Here is a 24,148-nt window from a genome sequence, read left to right as displayed (position 1 = left end):
ATCCTTAAAAATCATTGAGGTGCTTCCTGTAAAAGCATGTGTGCACTTTTTACTAAGAGGTAACACTTTGAGGCACTGAGAAATACAAAATCAACTGCCAAAATCAGTGCCTGATGTAAAGCACATGCACAGCTTGTTGTGGAGCACACAAATCTTACAGGGTTCAGCTGTGGATGTAAATACATGGCAACTACTCTAATACAACAAAAACAGATGAAATTTTCATCAAATGAGCCTCCTATCAGGTTCAGGAGAACTGAAAATGGGCTAAAATGAAAAAAACTAGCAGAAGAATGACTTTAATATTGGGTAACATTTCAAGTTTTTATCACCTAAATCCACAAAATTCCTGATCTGCTCCTGCTTATCTTCTCTTCAGAGCTGGAGTCAGGACCAGCTAAATAAAAGATAATGCAACTAGGCATAACACAATAAAAGATATTACCTTCCCAATGCATTATTGCTGCCAATTATAAGAATCACTTCAACTTAATTTCAAAGGCACAATCACCCTCAACTGTAACAGTCTCTTTTTTAAATTTCAAACAGTATTACATTAAGGCAATAACTCACCTTCCAGCTATAATATCAGTCTCCCTTATTGCAAAAATACATTTCATAAATACTTCTCATCGACAAGTCAAGCTAATTCAGGTTAATTTTATTGTATTTTGGTGCTATCTCACATTTGTGTGCAATTACCTTTATCATTTTATTGCCATGCCAGAAAGTAATCAGAACAATTATTTGAAAAAGGAGGGGTATAAATTCTAGATCACAGTTGCTGGCATTTTTGATAAAATAGCAGCTTTATCTCAGGAAGTGGCAGGGACATGGGATAAATCATGCATCAGTCAAGTGTAGCTGACCCCCAAGTGCATTGCACAATATCAGGAGTGCTTCAAAAGAAACTTTCCTATATAATCCATCATCCTTTATAATACCAAAATAGCTCTACCTGAAGAGTAGGAGCTGGAGAATAATAACAAAATAAATCTAAGCAATATGAACAAAACCATTAATAGTGCTCCTTAAGCTGAAGGAGAGTCAGGAATCTGAGTTGTGCTCCAGGAAAGAATTTCACTGAATTTTTTGAAATGAGTAGAGCAGATTTAAACAAATGAGGTAGCAAAATGTCTATTAAGAATTCACTAAAAATACAAAAATAAATACACACAAGAGGTGTCAAAAAGACTTCTATTAAAATACCAGACTACAGTCTTGGCACACACACATCTGAATTTTCCTATAGTTATCTATCTCTGCTTGATTCAGGACAAGTGTTTCAGTATTAATAGAGATCAAAGAATCACTGTTAGTACAAGAATCTATTCACTAAGTTGAAATTCAATATATACAAAAGGAACAGATGACACTTAGAATTTTCTAACGTACTACAAAAATTGCCATATTGTCATAAGAACACCAAAACCCTCCAAAATTCCTAAATATGCAGACATCCCTATGTATGGTCACACAGAGCCCGACAGCCTTCCAGCCTCTTCTACCCAAACCCAACAGACATCTTTGGTCACTGCAACAGACCCAGGGATGGAGTGGGAGACAGATACAGTGATTATGGAAAATGCCCACATCTGCTGGGAATTCTGCCCGTTTTCCCAAATCATTGTTCAGCAACCTGCTGAAAAACTGCTCAGCACATTCCATGGGTGATAACTGATTGCTGTAAAACCCGTGTGTCAGGCACACACTGTGCTTCACCAGCGTGGGGCTGGGCTCAAAGCCACACTGTAATGACACAGTAAAAATATCACCAAAATCATCAATACATATATATTAATATGCATCCAGAATGGGGGAGATGTCTACAGAGTCCTGGCAGAGTTTGTATGTTTTACCTTAAACCTTCTGTCTCCTCACTCATCAAAAGGGGAAAACTCCCCCAACAGCTAAAGCTGCACCTTTCAACTCCATCTGAGGGTGGGAGAAAGGAAAAGGTAGATAAATTATTAGTTTCATGTTACTTGCCAGTTATGTCACACCTTGCTTGGAATGACAGGGAACCAGGGATTCTTCCTCCCAAATAATTTTGTATTATTCCAGGTACCTGCTAAAAGGTGTTTGCAACTGGAAAATACATAAATATAACTGAACAGATAATTGTTCCAGAGAAAAAAAGTGAATAAAGAATTTATTTTTCTGGATTTCTTCCTCAATCATTCCATTTTAAAAAATAAAAACTATTTTCTTTTGTGGAAAGGAGGTAGACAACACAGAATCCACCAAAATACACCTTTTATAAGTCACGTGACATTATTTAAGGCAGATGAAAATGACCAGAGACGCCTCTATTAAGACATTTTAACAGAGTTGGAAGCTGCCAACAGGAATAGTTAGAAATGCAGGTGTGATTGTAGAAGAAATGTTTTCCTAAAGGAGCACCACTAATGTTATAAAAATAGATAATTCACAGAAAAAAAAATATATTCATGTCTTCAAAGTTCATTTCAATTATTTCAGAGAGAGCGTTATTGACTAAAAATGTGTTGATGCCTTTCTTTCAGTAAAGTAAATGACCTGAATATCTGGGTAAACAGCCATGTTTTCTCATTTTGCTATGAAGTTACTGCCCTGCACCCACCTCATTGAAGCATCAAGCCTCAAAATTAAGCCTGTTTTCCAGGGAGGTGTTTATTAGGAAACGGAAAAAGTAGCTTTGTCCTGTTATTTATGCTCTGTGGCAGATGGATACGTGATGGGGAAAGGTCCACTGATGCCTGTTCCCAACCATGACAGAGCTACAGAGATTTACAATGCAGCATCAATCTTGTCAGCTGGGTTCTTAATCCTGACTGCTGGGCACTGGGGACAAAACAAACTATGTTACGTGAACTCTTTTGTAATGCTGCTCTTCCAGTGGACACCCAAATGCAAAGGGATTTCACTGGAAACTTACTCTTGGAATGAGCCCTGGCGCCATCGCAGAAAAAAAAAGTCTCCACCTGCAAGGAAAAAATAATTCTCAGATTATTTAATTTGAATTCCACATTTGGATTCCACACCTATATTATCATGTCTCTTATAACCACCTCAATTTTTTAAACGAGCTCTAAGTTTCAATATATATGTGGAATTTCCAAAGGGAGTTTGATTTTTTACAAACAGCAAGGAATTTTAATGTTGATGAGGTCACCGAACAAAAAAATAGAAAAATCAACAGATGGCACAGGGAAAACTTCTTCCATGACAAGCACTGCACAACTCTGATATTTGGAATAAGAATGCCTTAAAAAATAAAAATATTAATTTAATAATTTCTTACAGGCAGTCCTGCACTTCTGAGTGACTTAGTGAAGTAATCAGCCTTTTGTAATTTAGGAAATATCACATATTAAGGCATGAAAGCAAGTGATTTCATTATATTGTGGGTTTAAAAGTACAGATTGCAAACCACTAAGTACCTAAGACATGTTAACTCCAATTATTGTAATTCTAGTCATCCACAATATCATTGTTTATATACTATAATTTGAAAATCAAAAATACAATAATATAATTCAAAATTATATTTTTGGTTCCTCTCTCCTCTCTCCTTTGAAATACAGGATAATTACTATTTCTTTGGCATTTAACTCCCTCCCTCTAGTTTTTTTTTCAATGACACTTAGCCAAGATCACTTTATCTTTGAAGGATGTGGTATAAATACTGTATTTTTAAAAATCAGGGAGATTATGTGCCAAAGCCCAGCTCCAGAATCCTGACTCACAGCCAGGCTCAATGGGAACTGCTCCACTTAAGTCAGGGAACTCTCTACTCCACAGGAGAGGAAAAGTGTATCCGCTTCAGGAATGATAAATCTCTTGGAAAAGAAATTATATGAACATCTGAGACTCTCCAAGACTCTCCAACACATCAAGCCTTGAAGTCCAAGGCAGTGACAGAACACACAGGCACTTTCCAACTACTTACAAGCAAAGAGTAAAATTTAACATTACATCTTTTTTATTTTAAGTGTTTAAAATTAAGGCTGATAATTAGTATTTTAGCTATACTAGCAATCATACCTTGCAAGGCAGGCATTGCAAAGAGCACTCACTGCATTTTTAAATGTAAGTCAGGCACATGAACAATCTAATAGTATTACTTAAAATACCTGTGATAGAGCTAAAAATAAAACAGCAATTTATTTCTATTACCAGCTCAGAGCTTTGACTTTCAAAGTACACAGGAAGGCTCAGTTTTTTCAGATTTTCCTGAAAGGTAAAGCTCAATTTTGCCTCAGAAAGAAGATTTATTTAGAAGTTTGTTTCAAACCCAGCCCGAAGACCAAGGAGAAGTGCAGTAAGTGCACTGAGTTAAGCCAACGTTACATAGAGAATCCCAGGAGTCTGCATCTGTTCTTTGCCTTTCCACACATCCCCAGGAGGCCTAAGGAGTAGGAAAGCTGGTGGGATGGCAGGGACAACACATAGTGATGGGACAGTGAGCCAGGAGCAGGCCCCCATCTCATCCAACAAAGCAAGGACAGCCTTGACACTTCCTCAATGCCACAGTCCCGAAAATCATAAGTAAAGCCTGAGGAGAGTCTCAGACCAACCAGTGTTCATCACCCAGATTGAGCTCCACCATCTCTAGTCCAACACAGCTTTTCCCTGGTGACAAGAACTTGGGCAAAGCCAGAGGTGCCCAAACCATGGTGGTTAGAAGACTTCTGGCAGCCAGACAGGGCAAAAACATACAAGACCTTTGGGAAGTCCAAATCGTCACCCCAAAATGCACGTCAACCTTGCACAGACTATCTTGTTGGAAGAGGTCAATATATGAACTATAACTTGACATTGAGTTGAAGGCTTCTCCTAAGGTTGATTTTGAAAGCAAGAAGCTGAAATCTCTTCTTGACAGCATGCACTGATCAAATTCAATGATATCTCACTCTAGATCACCTTCTAGAAACTGAGACACCAGGATCATGTCTTAAAAAAAGGAAAGCTTAATGAAAGAAATCCCTTCACCAAAATGGAAAATTTCCTCCTGCATTTGGAGAGAGTGGGATAAACTAAAGAGATTAACAATCACAAGTGAGGAAAAAAACCCAGAAGTAATTTGTCCCCATCCTCACTAGCTCAGAGCTGCCCAACTGGGATTGGTAAAGTCCATCTGCTGTGGAGCTCCTGCCTCAGTCCTGAGTGGTGGAATCACCTCAGTTCCCCCTGGCCTTTTAATCAAGATGTGCCCAATTTCCCCACAACTTCTGCTCCCACCCAAGAGCTGTACTGAGGAGCAGCCCAGGCTCCCTCAGCAGCAGGATGCTCCTGAGACACCTGGAAGATACACAAATGCCTCCAGGTGCTTAAAATGGTGCAGAAGAAAATACATCACAGCCCCACCCTGGGAACGTTCCAAACCTTTAGATATGTCAACAGATCAAAATGTAAAGAAAAGTCAGGGGTTAGAACTAAAACAAATCCATAAAGGCCACGAAATTTTCCAGCTATGTTTTGTTGATGATCAAGAACATAAGTCCTTAGGTTTTGAGATACTTCTCTGGGTTTTTCCCCCCACAGGACTGCAGCCTGAGAAGTACACATGATGGCAGTAAGAACTTAGATTAATAAGAAGTATTTTTCTCAGTTCATCAACTTTTAAACACTTAAAGGAAGATTCTCCTTGAAAGACAAGTCCTCAGGATGCACAGAACACTCTGGTTCAGCACTAAAATTTAAACTCAGCTATTACACGAGTCACTATATGAATAAAATTCCATATGAAAACATTTAAAGTACATTAGATTTTTGGTCAAGATGAAAGCCTGAAAAAAAAAGAAAGAAACTCCAGCAATCTATTCTAATTGGGTTCCCATGGTAACTGTACAATTGGGTTTTTCAGTGTAACATCCCAAAGGCCCAATGCACACTTGTAAAATATACTTCAAACAGCCGGAATTGTTTTTACATTACAGCACTCCCAGGAAGATCAATTACTATACATCCCCACCCTAACTATTAGTGGCAGGAGATGTTAACACTATTGGCCATATTAACATAAGTCATGTAAAAAACCCCACATATCACCATCATTATATAAAACTAATTACACACTTCAGATTCATCAAACATGTTCCGAGTAATAAACCAATACTAGTCTTGTCACTAGATCATGTTTACTGAGTGTCAGAAATCAACCCCAAATATATGCCAAACCATTTTTGCTTCTCATATTGATCTCAAGGATAAACAGAATCAATCATTAATAATTACATTATAAGATGACCCACAGGGTTAATCATATTCTTAGAAACTCTCACTATGGAATCAAACATAGCAGCACAAAAAGGCAGCTGAAAAGCATTTAAATCCAGGCCAGGTGCATTAACAATAATATAAAAAAAGGTGCATTTACCAACATGCAACTCATGCAACCAGTGAAAAGAAAGTATTACTATTGCTGTCATAAAAAAAAATAATAAACAAGTATTTTTTACTTCCCTGTGAGGGTGGTGAGGCCCTGGCACAGGTTGCCCAGAGAAGCTGTGGCTGCCCCATCCCTGGAAGTGTTCCAGGCCAGGTTGGATGGGACTTGGAACAACCTGGGATAGTAGAAGGTGTCCCTGCTCATGGCAGGGGGTGGAAGGAGATGATGAGCTTTAAGGTCCCTTCCCACCCAAACCAGTCTGGAATACTGTGATTTCCTTCAAAAGTTTTTTTTCAGGTGAAGCACTTTGCCTTGTTGGGCCCTAATTTCACTGTCTTAAAGCACAACCCTGGCCACAGACCCAGATTTTACTTCCATCCCACTGCCTAAGCCTCAAAGCTAAAAGTAGACACTGACTCAGGCCCACTAAGCAGGATTCAAAACAAACTAATTCCTTTATATTCCAGAAAAAAACCCAAAAAACAACTGTAGGCAGTTGGAATAAAGTCAATCTCACTTTTCACTCAACCAAAAATCTTAGTATTTCATGAAGTCAGCAAACAATCAGAGATGTTTCTGGTGTCAACAGGACCCTGTGCAAGGGATTTCCCTTTTTCCCCCACCCTTCCTACTACATCCCATCTGATTACACTGAAATCCAGTGGAGCACAGCGAAGGGAAGATGATATTGTGTGAATTTTCTCCAGGACAATGGTGACAGACTAAAGTGTCCTGTCACCATCACCAGCCCACTGGTGCCAAAGCAGGTTTGTGTTCTCTATGTACTGTCAGATACTGTACATTCATCTGCTGGTTTTTCTGTGTGAAACAGAAAAATTAATCTTTTAACAGGGCCTTAAGTCTACTTTAGGTGTTTATTAAAAAGTTTAACTAATTAACAGCCCTTCTGCACACTTGAGTGTACAAACAAGCCAAGATAACACTGTTGTTTGCACTGTGCTGACTGATCTAAAGCACTCAGATAATTTCAATATTACTGATGATGATTATGCAGCAACAACATTTACAAGACAGCACTAATACTTGCTATCTGCTAATGCAGGGTTACCTGGAGGGAGTTAAATCTCCTCGTGGAGCATGTCATGATTCAGACAACAAAGCAACTCTGACTTCTGTGGGCTGTGTTAATATATATACATTAAAATACTGATTTATTTAATCTGTCCATAATGCACTAAAAAAATGGCATTTGAATAAAAATTAAAAGCTGAAGATGCACCCATCAGGTAAGACCAAAAGCCAAAATTATTCTTTATTCCCCTTTGCCAAGCTGCTCAAGACTCTAGGCCTTCAGTCAGTAGAGATATATAACTATTATTTCCCTCCAAAAACAGAGAAATCAGAACCTTTGTATCAGTGATCTCCCCTCTTCCTCCTTGAGATTAAAGGTGACTTGTTCAGGTGTAAGTATTTTTAATCACCTTCAGAACCCACAGGTCCAAGTTTCACAAGTGACTGAAATTATTTCTATCATTTAATTTGGCCCGATATAAATTGACACCAGACAGTCCTGACAACCATCAGGACAGGGTGCTTTAGCTCTGCTGATATAAAATAGTAAATAAGGAAACAACTTGAAAAAGGCTCAGTAAAAAGCATCAACGTGGTGACATATCACCAAATAAAAACTTCCATAATAACTCCCATGAAACTCCAAAGTCACATGAGCTTTATTGACATTCAAATATTTTTTTAAACAGTTACCTGGACAACAGAAGCAGATCCTCAGTTTTAAAACTGGATTTTGTATTAATGAAAAATACTCGAATAGAGGTTTGGGTTTACAGTTTGCTTGTACCTCCAGCAGCATGTTTTAACTTCATGCTGGCCCAAACATACCTGTGTTGGGTGACAATGTCAGAAATATAGGTGACAAAATTTAACAGAGGAGTTTTTCTTGCATCAGGAAGGTTTTACTCATTATACCCTCAGGTAAATTAGCACAACTAAAACCAATACAGTTTTGTAGGAAGCAACATTCCCAGCCATCAACAGAGGTATAAAATTCAAGGCCTGGGTGTCTGCTGTAAGGACCCTGAACTTTTTGCTTTTTAATTACAGCATTAATGAAGTCAAGCTCACAAACCCCCCCAAAACACATGCTAAAACCTGTCACTATCTAAAGATTTCAAGCCTCCCAAAATTAAACTTTACTCTCCATTTTTTCCATTAGTTCCATTCTCCTCACCAGCCCAGATATGAACATGGGGTAAACTAGAGAATTGCACAATCCGTCAATAAAATAAACGTGTTTGCAACTACTGTCCATATGACTCAAGTTGTCAGTAAAAACTGCCACCAGCGCTGTGCTTGCAGAAAAATGTCCATAAATGCATTATTGCGACTGGCAGATCGATGTCCATAATAAAAACAAATAGAGTTAACAAGTGCTGCCTTCCCCGAGTTATGCCACGGGTGGGATGTGTATCCAGCTTCCTCAACAACTTCTGGGAATGAGCATTACAGTGTTAGGCACTTGCTGACTGCACCAGCTCTGCAAGCAGGGATCATTCTAATGCAGGAAGCCTTTAAAGCATTAAACCAAATATTAACGCCTTCAGGATGGGTTTGAAAGTCTCACACGTTCAGAATTTGACATGGGAACAGACCCCCTGCTCCAAAGGCTGAACCATCTGCCCCATCAAGATATTAGGAAGAAAATGTTCCCTGGGAGGGTGGTAAGGCACTGGTATGGATTTCCCAGAGGAGGCCCCATCCCTGGAAGTGTCCAAGGCCAGGTTGGATGGGGCTTGGAGAAACCTGGTCTAGTGGAAGGTGTCCCTGCCCATGGCAGGGGTGGAACAAGATGAACTTTAAGTTTTCTTCCAGCCCAAATAATTCTGTGATTGCATGATACTGCCCTTTGAAATATAAAATGAAGATGTTAACAACTAACACAAGCAGGAAGGCTTTTTCTCTCAGGAAATAAATGTAATTTAAGTGGAGCTGCAGCCCAGGCAGAACAGCTCACTGTTAAACATCCCAACACATCGGGATCTACAGTTTGTTCCCAGAGTCTCTTACAGCACCAACACCTGAAAAACCACCCCTCCTGAAACCACCACAAATGAGGATGTCACCAGAAGTGGAGGACAAGGCTCTCAAGGAAATTATGCATTGCTACAGCAGGCAGCTCATTGAGGTTTAATTCCTAAGCATCAGGTGTTCTCATTCCTCCAAACCCCTAGTTGTATAGGAAAAAAGAACTACAAAAACAGCATCCAGGTCTTTGACATGTTCTCCTTTGAATTTTTTTGCATTACTGCTCCTTTCAGCTGTTTCCCCTGTCACCAAAGTCAGTTTAAACCAGTATTTGTCAAGTACAGCCTTTCCACCTTACCCACACTTCCCACAACAAACTTCGTTTTTCCTGCACAAGTCCTTAAATCAGCCATTCAGGGCCACCCCAATATTCCAGAGGCAGGAGCTTCTCCTCCAGGTTACAATCCCTTCAGTGATGCCATGAGCTGATTCTCTATATAAGTTAAGCACTAAACAGTGGTGACAAGATAATTACAGAGTTATCAAGAGATAAAGTAGTCACGGTAACACAAGTTGCACTATAACTACAACAGTTTCCTATAGAGCTTCTGTTCAGTTGCTGGTGTAATTGGTGTAATTAACTTGTCATGGATCAGAATGCAGATAGGAACTGCTAAAGCCACCTTCCAAGCTCACATAGCCACATCTTTTTCCCTCTGAAACTTGAAGCTTTTGGTAGAAGTGTCCACATCTGGAACATTTCTGTTTGAAAACAAAGCAAACAAAGCTTTTACTAGAAAAAATTATGTCACAGAATGGCAACATCCACAAGAAAACAACCTGACAAATTTCACATAACTGGATGGTTTTTAGAAGTATCCTGCATTCCAGGGACGGGTTTTGCCCCAGAAGGAGTAAACTTTACAAACATCACAGCAGTCCAGCACCAAGGAACTTAAAGATTAATGAAGCCGGAGAAAAGGGGGGAGAGGGCAAAAGGCCCAGTGCAAAAAGACCTGAAGAAACGACTTGGGTTTAAAACAAGGTATTTTGTGTCTTCTGTGAGGGGGGAACACAAGCCTGGACACAAGAGTTAGTCAAGAAATGACTGTCACAGTATAAATGTTATGCCCCAGTTCATAAAATGGAGGTTTTTAATGTGAAACACTGCAGAGAGACTGCATCTCACTGTTTAACAACAGCTCCATCTGCAAAAATAAGACACAACTCAGCAACAAGTTTATTTGGGAGGGGCAAAACAATAAATAATTCTTTACACTTACTGTGATTTAAAAACTGCATGAAGTTACAATACTGTAATTATTTTTAAAAAGCTGCAGAGCTTGGCTTCTACACCAGTGGCAAAAGGATACTTTTAAATTAAGATCAATTTGATAGGTATGTCAGAATAACAGGTTAGGTCAAGCTGGAAGGGCGTCATGTGGTCCAACCTCCCTGCTCAAGCAGGGTCATCCCAAAGCACATGGCACAGGATTGCATCCAGCTGGTTCTGAATATTCCCAGTGAGGGAGACTTCACCACCTCTCTGGGCAACCATTTGGGAATTATTTTGGTGCAGTTTCATGCTAATCTGCTCTGACTACAGAAAGCAGAGCACTGCCATCCATCCACCCCAGCACTACTCAACTCACAGCAAATACATGGCATAGGATTGCATCCAGAAAGTTCTGGAATATCCCCAGTCACGGAGAATCTGGGCAATCTTTTGGGAATTATTTTGGTGCAATTTCATGCTGATCTAGTCTGACCACAGGCTGCTGCCATCCATCCAGCCAGCCACCCCAGCACCGCTCCGTCTACATCCACGTGGAAACCAACGCACTTTTAGGTGCCCGGGCTCCCCCAGCAGCCCCAAACCCAGCCCCGGAATACTCCGAGTTGGAAAGGACCCAGGAGGATCATCGAATCCAACTCTGCGGTGCGGCGCTCTGACCAAGCGAACCGGGGTTTGGGGGGGGTCCCGTTCGCAGGGTCACAGGACGGCGGTACCAGGAGGGCGGAGCATCCCCATCCCCGTCCCCATCCCTCGTTCGCTTCGGTGCAAACCGAAACCTCAGCGCAGAGCGAAGCTGGGAGCGCTCACCCCTCCCATCCCACCCTCCAGCCGGCCCCTGGATGTCCCTGGATGTCCCTGCGTGTCCCTGGGTGTCCCGGCCCCGCGCACCTGCCCGGGGCGGAGGAGCCGAGCCGCGGTCGCGGGGCCGATCCGGGCAAGGCCGCGCTGCCGGGGCGGAGCCGGGGCCGCCCGGAAGAGGCAGAGCCGGAGGGTTCCAGCGAGCTCCGGGTCGGGTTCGGTGACACCTGTGTGTTCGCTCCCTGCCCATATGGCCGGGCAGGGAGGGGCACATCCCCCGGTGATTGAGCCCGGCTGTGCCGGTAGCGCGTCCCTGCCATGGGCACACCCGGAGCCGTGCGGCTGTGCCCGGACACAGCCGTGTCGGAAACACGGATTGCTGTAAAAATCCGTCACAAAGCAGCGATCTGAGCGCACTGACCAGCCGGGGTGTCCAACCTGGCGAAGAGAAGGCTCCGGGAGACCTTCGAGCCCCTTCCAGTGACTAAAGGGGCTCCAGGAGAGCTGGAGAGGGACTTGGGACAAGGGCATGAAACGACAGGACAAGGGGGAATGGCTTCAAACTAACGGAGAGCAGAGTTAGATGGGATATTGAAAAGAAATCCTTCTCTGTGAGACTGGTGAGGTGCTGGCACAGGTTGCCCAGAGAAGCTGTGGCTGCCCCATCCCTGCAAGTGTCCAAGGTCAGGTTGGATGGGGCTTGGAGCAACCTGGGCTAGTGGGAGGTGTCCCTGCCCTTGGAAGGGGGTGGAACTGGATGATCTTCAAGGTCCCTTCCAACCCAAACCTGTCTGGAATTCTGTGATTTGCAATCATGGGTAAAGGTGGGGACAGGGAATGAAACCAGGCTTTTCAGAGGATGAAATGTTTTGCAAATACAATTCCTAGAAGAGGAGACAAGAGGGAGATAAGACGGAGTGAAATGTCAGCAGAAGTAAACTGTAGGGTGAAGTTTATTTGAGGTCATTAAAGAAAAAACAAAACACAGAAGAAAAAATGCCAGCAAAGTTTGCAGCAAGAAACCACTAATTTTCAAGCCAGATAGTCTTTCACTGTCTAAATCTTAATCTAAGTTACATCAGCAAAAATTTTATTAGTTATGCTGTATGACTCAGACACTAACACAGAATGGAGGAATCCACTTGGGAAAGATCAAAACAGTTTTTAAAAAATCATTGCAGAACTCTGGAAATCCTTTTTTTTCATACAAAGAATATGTATATAAAGTGTAAAATAAACAGCATTTAGTGTCTGTGTGTTAAATGTGATTCTGAAAAAATATAAACTATTGTCCAACATGCAGAAGTTTCCCTAATACAGTTGAAAATAATTGCACCAGAGCAACTTGACACTGGTGTGTAACAGTATTGAGATAGTTGCTGATTTTAGAAGTAATATTTTTAACATGACATCAAGTTTTCCCTTTTGCTTTCAGGCCCGTTAACCTTGAGTCTCCCAAGGAAGTGTAAGCAAGGAATGTTTACCACCCTGTCTTACTTTCTTTACTGTCTGCCCAGGCAAAACATGGGCCAAAAGTCACTTGAAATTGTTGTCAGATAATAAAAGTGTCCATAGAGCCTCCACACTACCCCAGTAATTGCAACCTGCAAACACATCAGTGTTGAACAAGGTAGAAATGATCTGTGAATCTGTGTGATCTCTGAATTACAATTCATATAAATGAGTTAACAACGATAAATTCAGATCTCATGATATGAGCATTTTATGGACAGAATTCCATTTAAAGCAGCAAAGAAAAAATATTACAATAAAGGAAAAATCTCTGGAAAGGTGTTGAATGTTTGGAATAAGTCACAACCAGTTACAGACTTTTGGTTCATGGTTTCTGTTGTGCTTTCAGAATTCATCTCTGACTTGGCTTTTCAGTAGCTGTCAACAAACAGATGATTCAAACTATTGTGATACCATTTGCTGATGAGAAAATGAAATTTTTCACTAGTTCTGATGAAGCTCAGATTAACGATCAGTTAAAAGGTGCTGCCCTGCATGCCCATACAAAGGCTATGGCTTTTGTGAGAGTGATCTCATCTCTAGATAAAAGGTCAGTAAGCTCTGGAATGGATGGGATACTCTAGAAATAGTTATTATTATATACACTATAGAACTGGCTGGAGTCTTCCCTCTGTTCTGATATCCTTGACTCAAAAGTAGCCTGTTCCTGAAACTTTATTATAAGTGGAAACTTCCCCAAAATACATATTAATCTTTTCTGCCTCCTCTCCCAAGGTGATCTCCTTATTGCCTGGAGCATGAAAATTGATTATCTTTAATATGATTTTAGTTTGCATTATAACAGCCTTGAATGGGAATGTAAAATATCCAGACTTTCTTAAATCCTACCATCTTGGGCTTTGGTGGTAGATCCACAAGTTGTGTGTTTGCACTATAAAGGAATGTTTCTCTGCACAGTTTCAAACCTTACTACATTGAAACTTGATTGAGTGTCATATATTTCTGTTTATAAATGAGGTTAAAAAATACTTTTGATCAATTTTCACTCTTCCCTCAGAATTATGAACATCTTATTCAAATTTCTAACCCTTCTACTGGCCAGATTTGGATCTTTATTACTTTAAGCATCTTTTCAGCCATTGAACTTCTGAATTTCTACCTAATATGTCCTTTAACAGCAGCAACATCCCTTATTAGATGTGTCACTGGTCAATGACATCAGTGTCAACAGAACATATATATTTTTATAGATATATACATCCTTTTACATGTATTTAGGTCTCTTCCTACTACTATCCTTTATCTACCCCATCAGACTTGTTTATTAAATTAGCTCTGAGGCCCCTAAATGGTAATTTTCTCCCCAGGAGTTTCCAGCATTCAGTTATGACACATTCAGTTTAATTCACTAATACTAAAACTTTTAGGGGAATTTTCATAACACTGATCCTGTCAGAAGGTACAGAATTTCTAAAATGTTTTTCAACTCATGTCCCATGTCTTTGTTTTTCATTCCAGGCCTTTTCTCTCAGTCTTTATTTTATTTAAGTCTGTTACTTATAAGACATTACATTTCCTTCAGTTCTTTGTTTGTTATCACTTGCTCATTTAATGTGGCATTTTCAGGTACAGAGTGGTATTTGCCCAGGACTGGAACATCTGTAGTTTTCTTCCAGTGACAGCACATGAATTTGCTTCCAAGTAAACCAAGGCTTAAACCAATCCATGAACTTCAAGGTCAAAGGCTGTGATGGGGTGGAAAACTAAAAATGGAGGGTTTTATTAAATGCCTTGAGATGTGAATTCACAAATATTTCAGGCTGGATTAAATTTCTTGTTAAGGACTAACCTCTGGAAGCATCTACTTTCTGCAACATCTGCTGTGGAGGAGAGACTTGGGCACTGGAGCTGTAACTGCCCCCTCGCTGGAGCCGGGAGAGGAACAGATGGAGTCTCAGGGACGATGTGGGATTGAAAATCACTCTGATTTGGACCTCACTTGTAGATCTTTAATTTCCCCCCAGAGAAAATTGTCAGATTGGAGCACAGGCATAATATATTTGTGTGTCTGTGCTTTACTGAGTCAGAATCTGGCCTCGCTCACTTCCTCTGCTCCTCTGACCTCTCCTCAGCTGCGAAGAACCGCAGGAATGTAACCTGGTGTGATTTCAGAGCAACGAGTAAAATAAGTCTTGCCTTTCACATTTAGAAGCACCAGGAAAAAAAAAAAAGACTGAATGAAACCAGAAACTGTGATTTTGTTTGCCAAGACTCTGGTGTTTTCTCCACAGCAGGGATGTGTCCTGCAAATTTCAATCTGGAAATATTCATGTCCATACAGAGCTGGCTGTTTGATCTGGGCATGTTTTGTGCTTTAATTGGCCCTGAAGGAGAGTGTGTGTATGTGAAAACACTCTGAATCTGGTTTCTTAATAGATTTTTAATAATAACAAGTAATCTCTTATACCAAACTTTTGTTTGCAGCACATTTTGGGAGTTTGTCCCTGTGTTTTATTTGATGTGAAATGCTGGGAAGCACCTGAGTCATTGGGAAGTGGAACATGATGGGTGTAAGAGGGAAAGTTAAATTTGGTGATGTGGGATGTGACCTGTGTGTAAGAAAAGAGGTCTAAGGGTTATTCTGAAGATGTGTGATTTTCTGTGATTTTCATCCTTCATTCTGGGTCTGAGGAATTGGAAGACTTTAAATGTCCACAGTTCTTTAAATTCAAGGGCATTCAGATAAAAATCTGTACATTTTAAATGGTCATCATCTTTGAAATAGTTTGTCACCTTCATTAACAAAACTTTTTCACTCCCCAAAACTTTTTCACTCTTCCCCCAAAACATTCTCCAAGCTTGTTTGATTCTACTTCTAAATCTGGACTCATCTCTATTAAAAAAAAACGAAGAGTAAGCTCAGAGTTGGGATATATTGAGCAGGAATACAAGTGGTTCCTGTGCTGGGAGAGGAAGGAAATTGGGTGGTTCGAAGTGTAGAATTACTGGTAGGTTCAGAAAATGTATTTTAGTAGTCAAAGCATTTTCAATACTTATGAAGAAGCTTGGGATTGGGAGAAATATGATTTCCTGCAATCAAGGTGCTGGGAGTTGTTTGCCAGCCACTAATGCCTTTAGGGAAATCTCGTAGCAAAGTGTGTAAATGAAAGGGATATTAGCAGAGATTGGCTTCATTTTCTTCAGGGCAAAACCATAAAATGTTATGGTGTTTCATATGCCCGACTTCAGGTGGTTTAGTTATCTCCTGGCTGCTCTGTTCCAGAAGTTGTTGGAAAATGTTTTAACAATATTGGTGAAACTAAGTGGTATAAATTTTATCAGCTGTGCTACAGAAAAAATTTGTGCAGTAAAAACGCTTATAAATGTTAAATAAGAGGAATTTTGGGTCAATAAGACCAATGATAAATCTCCTCTTAAATTAAGTGTACCTGGAGTCCTATATTTAGTGGAGCTATTGCCAAATTCCAGCAAGGCTCAAGCGTTTCCAATAATTATTACAGCAAAATTTGCAGCATATGTTTTTTTCCTATTGACATATTAAGCATATTTGCAATAGAACACATCCTTCAAGGGACTGGGCTATTGTAGCCTGGTTAGAGATGAGCCCAACATTGTAATCAGTGTAAATTACTTGGGAAATCATAGAGTCATTGAAGGGTTTGGTTTGGAAGGGACATTAAAGATAATCTAATTCAACTCCCCTGCCATGGGCAGGGACACCTTCCACTAGCCCAGGTTGCTCCAAGCCCCGTCCAACCTGACCTTGAACATTTCCAGGGATGGGGCAGCCACAGCTTCTCTGGGCAACCTGTGCCAGGGCCTCTCCACCCTCACAGCCAAGAATTCCTTCCCAATATCCCATCTAACCCTGCCCTTTTACAGTTTGAAGCCATTCCCCTTGTCCTGTCTCTCCAGGCCCTTGTGAAAATATTCTTAATAGTTCTTTTTTTTCTAATGAAGATTTCTCCATGCATTCCCACCTATGCCATGGGCAGGTGAGGTGCCAACAGTTACTGTGCTGTTGCATTCCCAGAACTGATGTCATCAATCCCTTTGTAGGGAAAAACTTGCTCCCGGATAAAACTGAGTATTTACTGGGAAGGACGAAATAAAATCAAGTTAATTCCTCTTGGGCTTTCTAACCAAGCCCTGTGTGCATGTGCAGGGGCATTGCGGAGTCACATATTGTATCCTTAGAAATGAATCCACGTGAAGTTGGTCCTAACATGCCTCTTGCACCGGAGGAAATGGATATTACAGTTGCTGGGTTGAAACGTGTGCTCAAATGCATTGGGAGTTTGATACTATTTTTCAAGCTGCCAAATAGATAATGTCAGAACATTTCTGAAATGGGATCCTCACATCAAGATATACGGCACCAATCAGCTCACATCAGGCAAAGTACAGCGGAAAGCTGTGGATGGAGGAGACTACTACAGAATTTCCATTTTCATTCCCTATGTCAACAGCTTTGTAACTTACCTAGTAGATTGTTTTATGTTTTCCAGACATATTCTCAGTAGACCACAAACACTACATTCAGCTCAGCCTTCAGAACCCAAAGAATTAGATATGCTGTAGTTTATGAAATGGATGTTTATGAAAGTATCCTTTGTTTGAATTGCTCAAAAACCCAACATGAATTCAAACTTTGACAGCGTAAGCAGAAAATAAGAGGGCCATAGTGATCTCCCAAATGTAGCCTTAACTATTGAGGTTCTCATATTGAAAATGCAATTTTCTGTCTAGATGCTTATGAATGTCTTCAAATTCCCTTTCATAATAGCCCCTTTTTGACAGGCCTTTTTCAACTCTGAAATATGAGAAGAAAGGTTGCTGCAGAATGTAGTATATACCATTACAGGAGGTGCACCTCTGTCCCTCAAGCCGACCGTGCTCCTTCGGAAGTCAGGGATGATATATGTGTGTGGAGGAGGTTGCAGAGCCCAAGATCCGTTGCAGAGAAGCAGGATTCTTTTACTGAATCACAGTGAGTTCAGGTGCTAAAACACGATGTGACACTTTAGGGAGCCTGTCTGTGTAAAATGTATGAATTCTGTGTGGTTTTATAAACTGCGGGTATAACTCCAGCCTCGCGTAATCTTCCGAGTGCTGGCAAACCTCATCACACAGTCACTGAAGAACAGTCAGAACTGTTCATATTGAATTACTCTCCACAGGTAGAAATGTGTTTTGTTTTGGAGAGGGTCTAAATGAAAGGAATCAGTTTCCCGTGGATAACCTGCGTGTGGTAGAACCGGTGTAACCGGGATGGATGGGCAGCAGTGCACAGCACAACAGGGCTGAACATACATAGGTTCTACTTGTTCTCCCACACATTTTCACACTGTCCTTGTGCTTTTGTAAGGACCTCGTGGCAAATGGTTGTGCTCTTGGGCAGCTGAGGAAAGAGCCCCTCAGAAGACTGTATCCTGAGCTGGATCCCCACAGCGTGACCAGCAGGTCGAAGGAGGAGTTTCTCCCCCTCTGCTCTGGTAAGACCCCACCTCCAGTTCTGCCTCTGGCTCTGGGGTCCCAGCGCAAAAAAGAGCTGTTGGAGTGAGTCCAGAGAAGGCCACAAAAGTGATCAGAGGGCTGGAGCACCTCTGCTTTGGAGATAGGCTGGGAGAGCTGGGGGTGTTCATCTGGAGAAGGCTCTGGGGAGACCTTAGAGCTCCTTCCAATGCCTAAAGGGGCTCCAAGAGAGCTGGAGAGGCACTTGGGAAAGGTCCCGGGAAGCGCCTTAAGCTGAAGGAGGGTAGATTTATTTTAGATATTAGGAAGAAATTCTTTAAGAGTTGTGAGGCCCTGTCACAGGTTGCTCAGAGAGGTTGTGGACTCACAGTCTCTGGAGATATTCAAGACCAGGCTGCATGTGGATCTGAGTAACCTGGTCTAAGGATCCCTGCCCATGGCAGGGGAGTTGGAACTAGGTGATCTTTAAGGTCCCTTCCAACCCAAACCATTCCATGATTCTACGTTTATGACTCTATGATTCTATGATTGGAGAATCCCATTGTTGGATCTCCACTGCCAAAACAACTGGTGACCCAATTGCCAAGACAACTGGACAGGTCAGATAAGCCAAACTGGGAGCTCTCTACGTATTTTCTAAAGAAATAATATTTAAAGGATGTTTCTCTGAGGAGTTAGAAAGGCAAAGAGGAAGGCAGGAAGAAGTGCAGCTCTTTGCCAAGCAGCACTCCCGAAGAAAAGCTGGAACCCTGTCCAATTGCATTTCTGTGCAACTTCAGTGACAAATTGGGGCACTCGCTTCACTTCTTGTGTCTTTCATTAACATTTTTGCATAAATACAGTGTACACTGTGAGTGGAATAGAAATCTGCCCTGAAAATGTTTATCTTCTCTTCTTTTTTTTAAAATATACTATGTTATTTGTCTCTTAACAGTAGTGGGAAATACACAGGGTTCCTGTTCCTCATAGCAATCTTGGTGTGGGTCTGGGTTCAGCTCCCCATTCAAACAGCAGTCTAAGTATAGAATAGATAAATATATAAAGTATTTTATAAATATAAATATAAAAATGGGTGTAATTCTGTGCCTGTTCTCAGAAGATGCTGACGTCCAGGCTCAGAGCAGAGGAGCTCACTGGTTAATTGGATCCATGGTGGAGCAGTACTGGGAAGTTCCCTGGCTGGGGTGAGCTTGACCTGGCTCTGTTCCCACACCTCCTGGGAGACAACATCCCTCCAAAATGCTCCTGAGGCCACAATCCAGCAAATCCATATGGCAGGTGCACGGCTGGGGTGGGATGCTCCCATGTGTCCATTTGTAGGCAAATCTATTCCATGTTCAGCTTCCAAAGTCTGTTTAATAATAAACATTAAAATACCAACTGACCTGCAAGAGGAGAAAAAAAAATTGTTTGTGACATTAAACACCTTCACATGAAATAATTCAAGTTAACCTGCAGCAGATTTTAAGCATAAGCAAGTCCCTGGGTGGTGAAGGTAGAGATGTGCACCCTGAAAAGGTCAGACAGCTGCTGAAACCTCCGTGTGCTCCCAGTTCTGACAAAAATGAGGTGGAGGCAAAGGCAACTCCAGAGCCAGCCTGAGGAGTAGGAGAGGAGTGTACCAGTGAAAAGAGAGGTTACATTTCTATTTCTGATAGTGCTGGAAGGTACCAGGAGTCAGGAGGAGCTGGAGAACAAGTGCTCCATCTCCCGAATTTGCACATCTTGTCTAAAACTTTCCAGATTCTCCGCTCTCAGGATGCTCCCTCCAAATCGCTGCCATCCCCTGCCTGGTTTAGCTCTTCCTGGCTTTACAGAAGCACAACAGGAAAACCAGCCAAGTTGAACCCAATATAATGGTTGAATAGTTTTATTCTGCTCTGGAACATGAAGCAGAGATCGTTTTGATTCGTTTATTGTTTCAGCGCTGGGCAAATACAAATATTTCTCTTGCGTCCGAGGATATTTTTAATCTTGCTTTTTAGATGTTGTTTTATTTTGCTTGAAACTCCAAATGCATTCTTCCCAGAATTTCTAAGCTCATTCTTTTTAATTTTTTTAAGAGTATCCTGTCACTTTTTAAATACAGTCTTTTCATGTTGCCAATGAATTGCTTTGATCTGCAGATGAAAACTGATGAGACACCGTTTCCTCAGCGCTGAACTTTGCCAAAAGTTCCGAGTGTGTCTGCAGTGGAGCCTGTCAGGATCCGAAATTCGGGAAAATAAAATTCCTAACAGGACTTTCCAAAGCAATCTTTTCCCATTGTCTGTAAAACAAAAAGCCCAGGACAAGGCGTCTGTGGTTTGGTAGCATGGAAGTGAATGAAGGGAAAAGGAACACAGTTTGGTGGGCTTGTTCTCTGATTTATTTATGGAGTAATAGCTGGGAAGTAAAGTTATATTCCTCTTTCTCTGTGTCACATCTCCATGAGTCAAGGGATCTGGGAAGGGAGGATCTTGGAGCATGGAGGGAGAGCTGGGGGAAAAAAATGCCCCTGAAGTGGTCTTAATAAATTTATCCTGAAAAGGACCATATACAGTGATGCTGTAGGATTGTAAAATAGTCCTGGGTGGATTGGAGGAGGTCTTCAAGCCATCCCTCTGCCCCAGCTCCAGGATCAGGCACAGCTGCTCGGGGCTTTCCCCAGCCAGGTCTGGAAACCCCCGAGGTTGGGGACAGCCCAGCCTCCCCAGGGAGCACATTCTTCAGCTCCTCTGCCCTCCCAGGGAAGATGTTTTTCTTGAAAATCCAGTGCTTTTGGTGCCTCTCGGTGCCTAAGTTCAGGAAACACACACATCCCTTGGGGGGAAATGGGCTATTTTGGTCAATTCATGCCAAATTACATAGTGGGTGGTTGGAAGCCCAACATTATTCTCATAAATATCACAGTTCCCTCAGATTCGGATGAGTGATTCTTTTTAGCTGAACTGCTACTTGAATTCTACAGCATATTCCAGGGAATAAGTAAATAAAACACCATTCATGCCATGGGATCAGCATACTAATTTATGGCCAGATCTGAAGCCTTTTCCCAAGGCAAAATACAATTAAAGCCAGGCAGAACTTGACCCGAGTGAGCACTTCAGTATTTGATCTGTGAATTTGACTTTTCTGAATTTTTATTATTTTTATACAGTAGTAAAAGTCTCTCCTGCTGGTGATTTTACATTGTGCTGGATATTGAATTCCTTACAGCAAAGGCCTCACCTCTTGAAACCTAATCTTATATAGCGTGCTGTCTAAAGAACTTAATTCTTATTGGGATAACAAGTTTAAAAATATATATTTTTAAAGCACATCCGTGACATTTTTGTTAACCTGGTTCTAACGGTGATCCAGCAGGAACAGCAGAGGATGAAAAGTGAGGAACAGGCTGAGATCTAATCTGACCCAACTCATTGATTCTCTCCCTGACCTTGGGTAAGCCTTTTGACCCACCTGGGCCTCAGTCAACTCAGCTGGAAAATTGGGTAAAGAGCAGAGCCTCTTAGAAAACCATCTTCAATTTGAACAAAGATTTCCCGGAGACCCAAAAAAAGTGAGTGTAGTCATTTGGTACAGACATAATTGATTGTGGACTGCACAAAAATAACATCCTGAGCTGTGGGATCCCATGGATGACATCTCATTCGTCCTGCGGTGGCTGGGTGGTCTCTGCGTCCACTTTTCCTGTCTCCAGAGCTGTATTTTCCCTTTCACGGTGTTAGTCTGGCCATGTCTGCCCTAGGTAGGAATGTGACTCAAATACTGCATGAGCCTAGGAAGGTGGTGGGGTGTTGTTACTATTCCTGTTCGGATAAGAGTTACTGAAGTGAATTATTGCCCCCTGGATTTAGCATGAACTGGAGTGGCATCGCATGGTACTGTGCCAATAACACATAAAAATGAAATCAGAGATTTACAGAATCACAAATATTTTGAGTTGGAAGGGACCCTCAAGGATCATCGAGTTAACCCTTAGCCCTGCACAGGCCCAGCCCCAGGAGTCACACCATGTGCCTGAGAGCATGATCCAAACACTCCTTGAGCTCTGTCAGCCTTGGGTCTGTGACCACTGCCCTGGGGAGCCTGTTCAGTGCCCAACTACCTTTGGGGAAGAACCTTTTTCTGACATCCAACCTAACCCTCCACTGACAAACTCCAGGCCATTCCTGAATTCATTACTCAGAATTCATAGATCACAGAATGGTTTGTGTTGGAAGGGACCTTAAAGCTCGTCCAGTTCCACCCCCTGCCATGGGCAGGGACACCTTCCACTATCCCAGGTTGCTCCAAGCCCCGTCCAACCTAGCCTTGGACTCTTCCAGGGATGGGGCAACCATAACTTCTCTGGACAGTGTGTGCCAGGGCCTCCCCACCCTCTGAGATTCTCCTGAGGCTTTCCAATGTGTCCTGGTTTTTCCAAACCTTGTTTCCTGCCATCAGTCCGGCCCCAGCGGTGCCTGTAGTTACCAAGAGGAGGGTTCAGGCTGCAATCCCAACATCAATCCTCATGTGTAAGGTCAAGTCAGGACCCCTTTGCTCCACAGGGTGCACAAGATGTGCCTAAAACTGGGAGCGCGGGGTTGGCTTTGTGCAGATCCCCCCATCCCTGATGGAGCTGTTTCTCCAGCCCGGCTGCTGGAGCAGCCCCCAGGCGCAATCTGGAGGGTGCAGTCCCTTGGAGCCGAGCCAAGGGCACTGCCATGGCATGTGGCTCCAGCCACGCGGGGCTGGAGCAGCTCCCGGCCGCGTGTGCGGCACTCCCGGCTCTCACGGAGCTGGCACTGTTTGTCCTGGGCAAAGGCCAGCTCCTCTCACTGTGCCAGCGTGTTTGAACCAGCCCCGGACTTACTAATCTATTCTCCGTGACCCACACGCTGGAAAAATGACCGTTTCCTTTTCCCAATTCCCACATCTGCTATTTGTTTTCCTCTCTTTGCCTTCCCAAGATTTGGGAAGGAGTTCAGGAATGCGGAGTGCTATTCAAAGCCAGGCTGACCTCAGATACTGAGTGGCATTTATCTGAGTGGCATTTATCTGGCAAGACTTGGAGGTAAATAGTGAAGGGGAAACGGGCATGTTTCTTCACTTCCACGTGTGTATTTCAAAATGTTTTTAAATAAAAATAATGATTTTATTCTAAAATGTTGCCTAGAGTAGGAGGGACCTGGTATTTCCAATGGAAACTAGTAAATCCTGCTTTGCCAGTTAATTTGCTCTGTCGTTATCCTTCCATGAAATAGTCTAAACTTTAACATTAATATTAGGTGCAAACACCTAAAAAAAGTCACTTCTACTAGTCCAAATGAAATTACTATGTGAGAATGACATTTATGTTGGAATAAAATCATCACTGTGCCTCATATAACATAATATATCTCTATATTTTGCATCACAAAAAAAAAACAATCCCAGGCTCTGCTCTCTTTAAAAGTGCAGGCACAGAAAACCAAAAATTCCACTTCGAAAATATTCAGTATTTTTAATGGAATATTCTGAAAACATTTTGTTTTGAAGACATATTTAGCAAGGAAATTTGAAAAGCAGTGAGCACAAATACAGTTTGGAAGCGAAATGCAGTCAGAATTTGCAGGATAATACAAAATATTAATGTTTGGGAGGGTCTGGATGATGTGTAATGACCAAGAATCCACCTTTTTTCCCCTTCTTTTATTTTCCCAAAGAAGAGGACTTGATAGACCTTACTGAATTAATTTCCCTGT

General features: G+C 41.9%; 1 protein-coding gene and 1 long non-coding RNA gene across 2 annotated transcripts in view; one reads left to right on the top strand and one right to left on the bottom strand.

Moving 5' to 3' along the window:
- Positions 1 to 11,791, bottom strand: part of MGMT (O-6-methylguanine-DNA methyltransferase) — a 140,088-nt gene extending 128,297 nt beyond the window's left edge. Inside the window, exons 1-3 of the mRNA XM_027692126.1 lie at positions 11,562 to 11,791; positions 10,073 to 10,138; positions 2,918 to 2,963 (exon numbers count right to left, since the gene is read on the bottom strand). Coding sequence (XP_027547927.1) covers positions 2,918 to 2,963; positions 10,073 to 10,138; positions 11,562 to 11,791 — 342 coding nt within the window. The remainder of the gene's footprint in view (positions 1 to 2,917; positions 2,964 to 10,072; positions 10,139 to 11,561) is intronic.
- Positions 11,792 to 19,004: 7,213 nt separating this feature from the next.
- LOC113971782 lies at positions 19,005 to 23,456 on the top strand. The gene is made up of 4 exons (XR_003535655.1): positions 19,005 to 19,039; positions 19,902 to 20,076; positions 21,783 to 21,981; positions 23,375 to 23,456. It is a non-coding gene; the product is annotated as an uncharacterized LOC113971782 (long non-coding RNA).
- The last annotated feature ends 692 nt before the right edge of the window (positions 23,457 to 24,148 follow it).

This window comes from Neopelma chrysocephalum, unplaced genomic scaffold (genome assembly GCF_003984885.1).
Source record: "Neopelma chrysocephalum unplaced genomic scaffold, ASM398488v2 Primary Assembly neopelma1_85, whole genome shotgun sequence".
NCBI classification, from domain to species: domain Eukaryota; kingdom Metazoa; phylum Chordata; class Aves; order Passeriformes; family Pipridae; genus Neopelma; species Neopelma chrysocephalum.
This window is presented reverse-complemented; position numbering and strand designations above follow the sequence as displayed.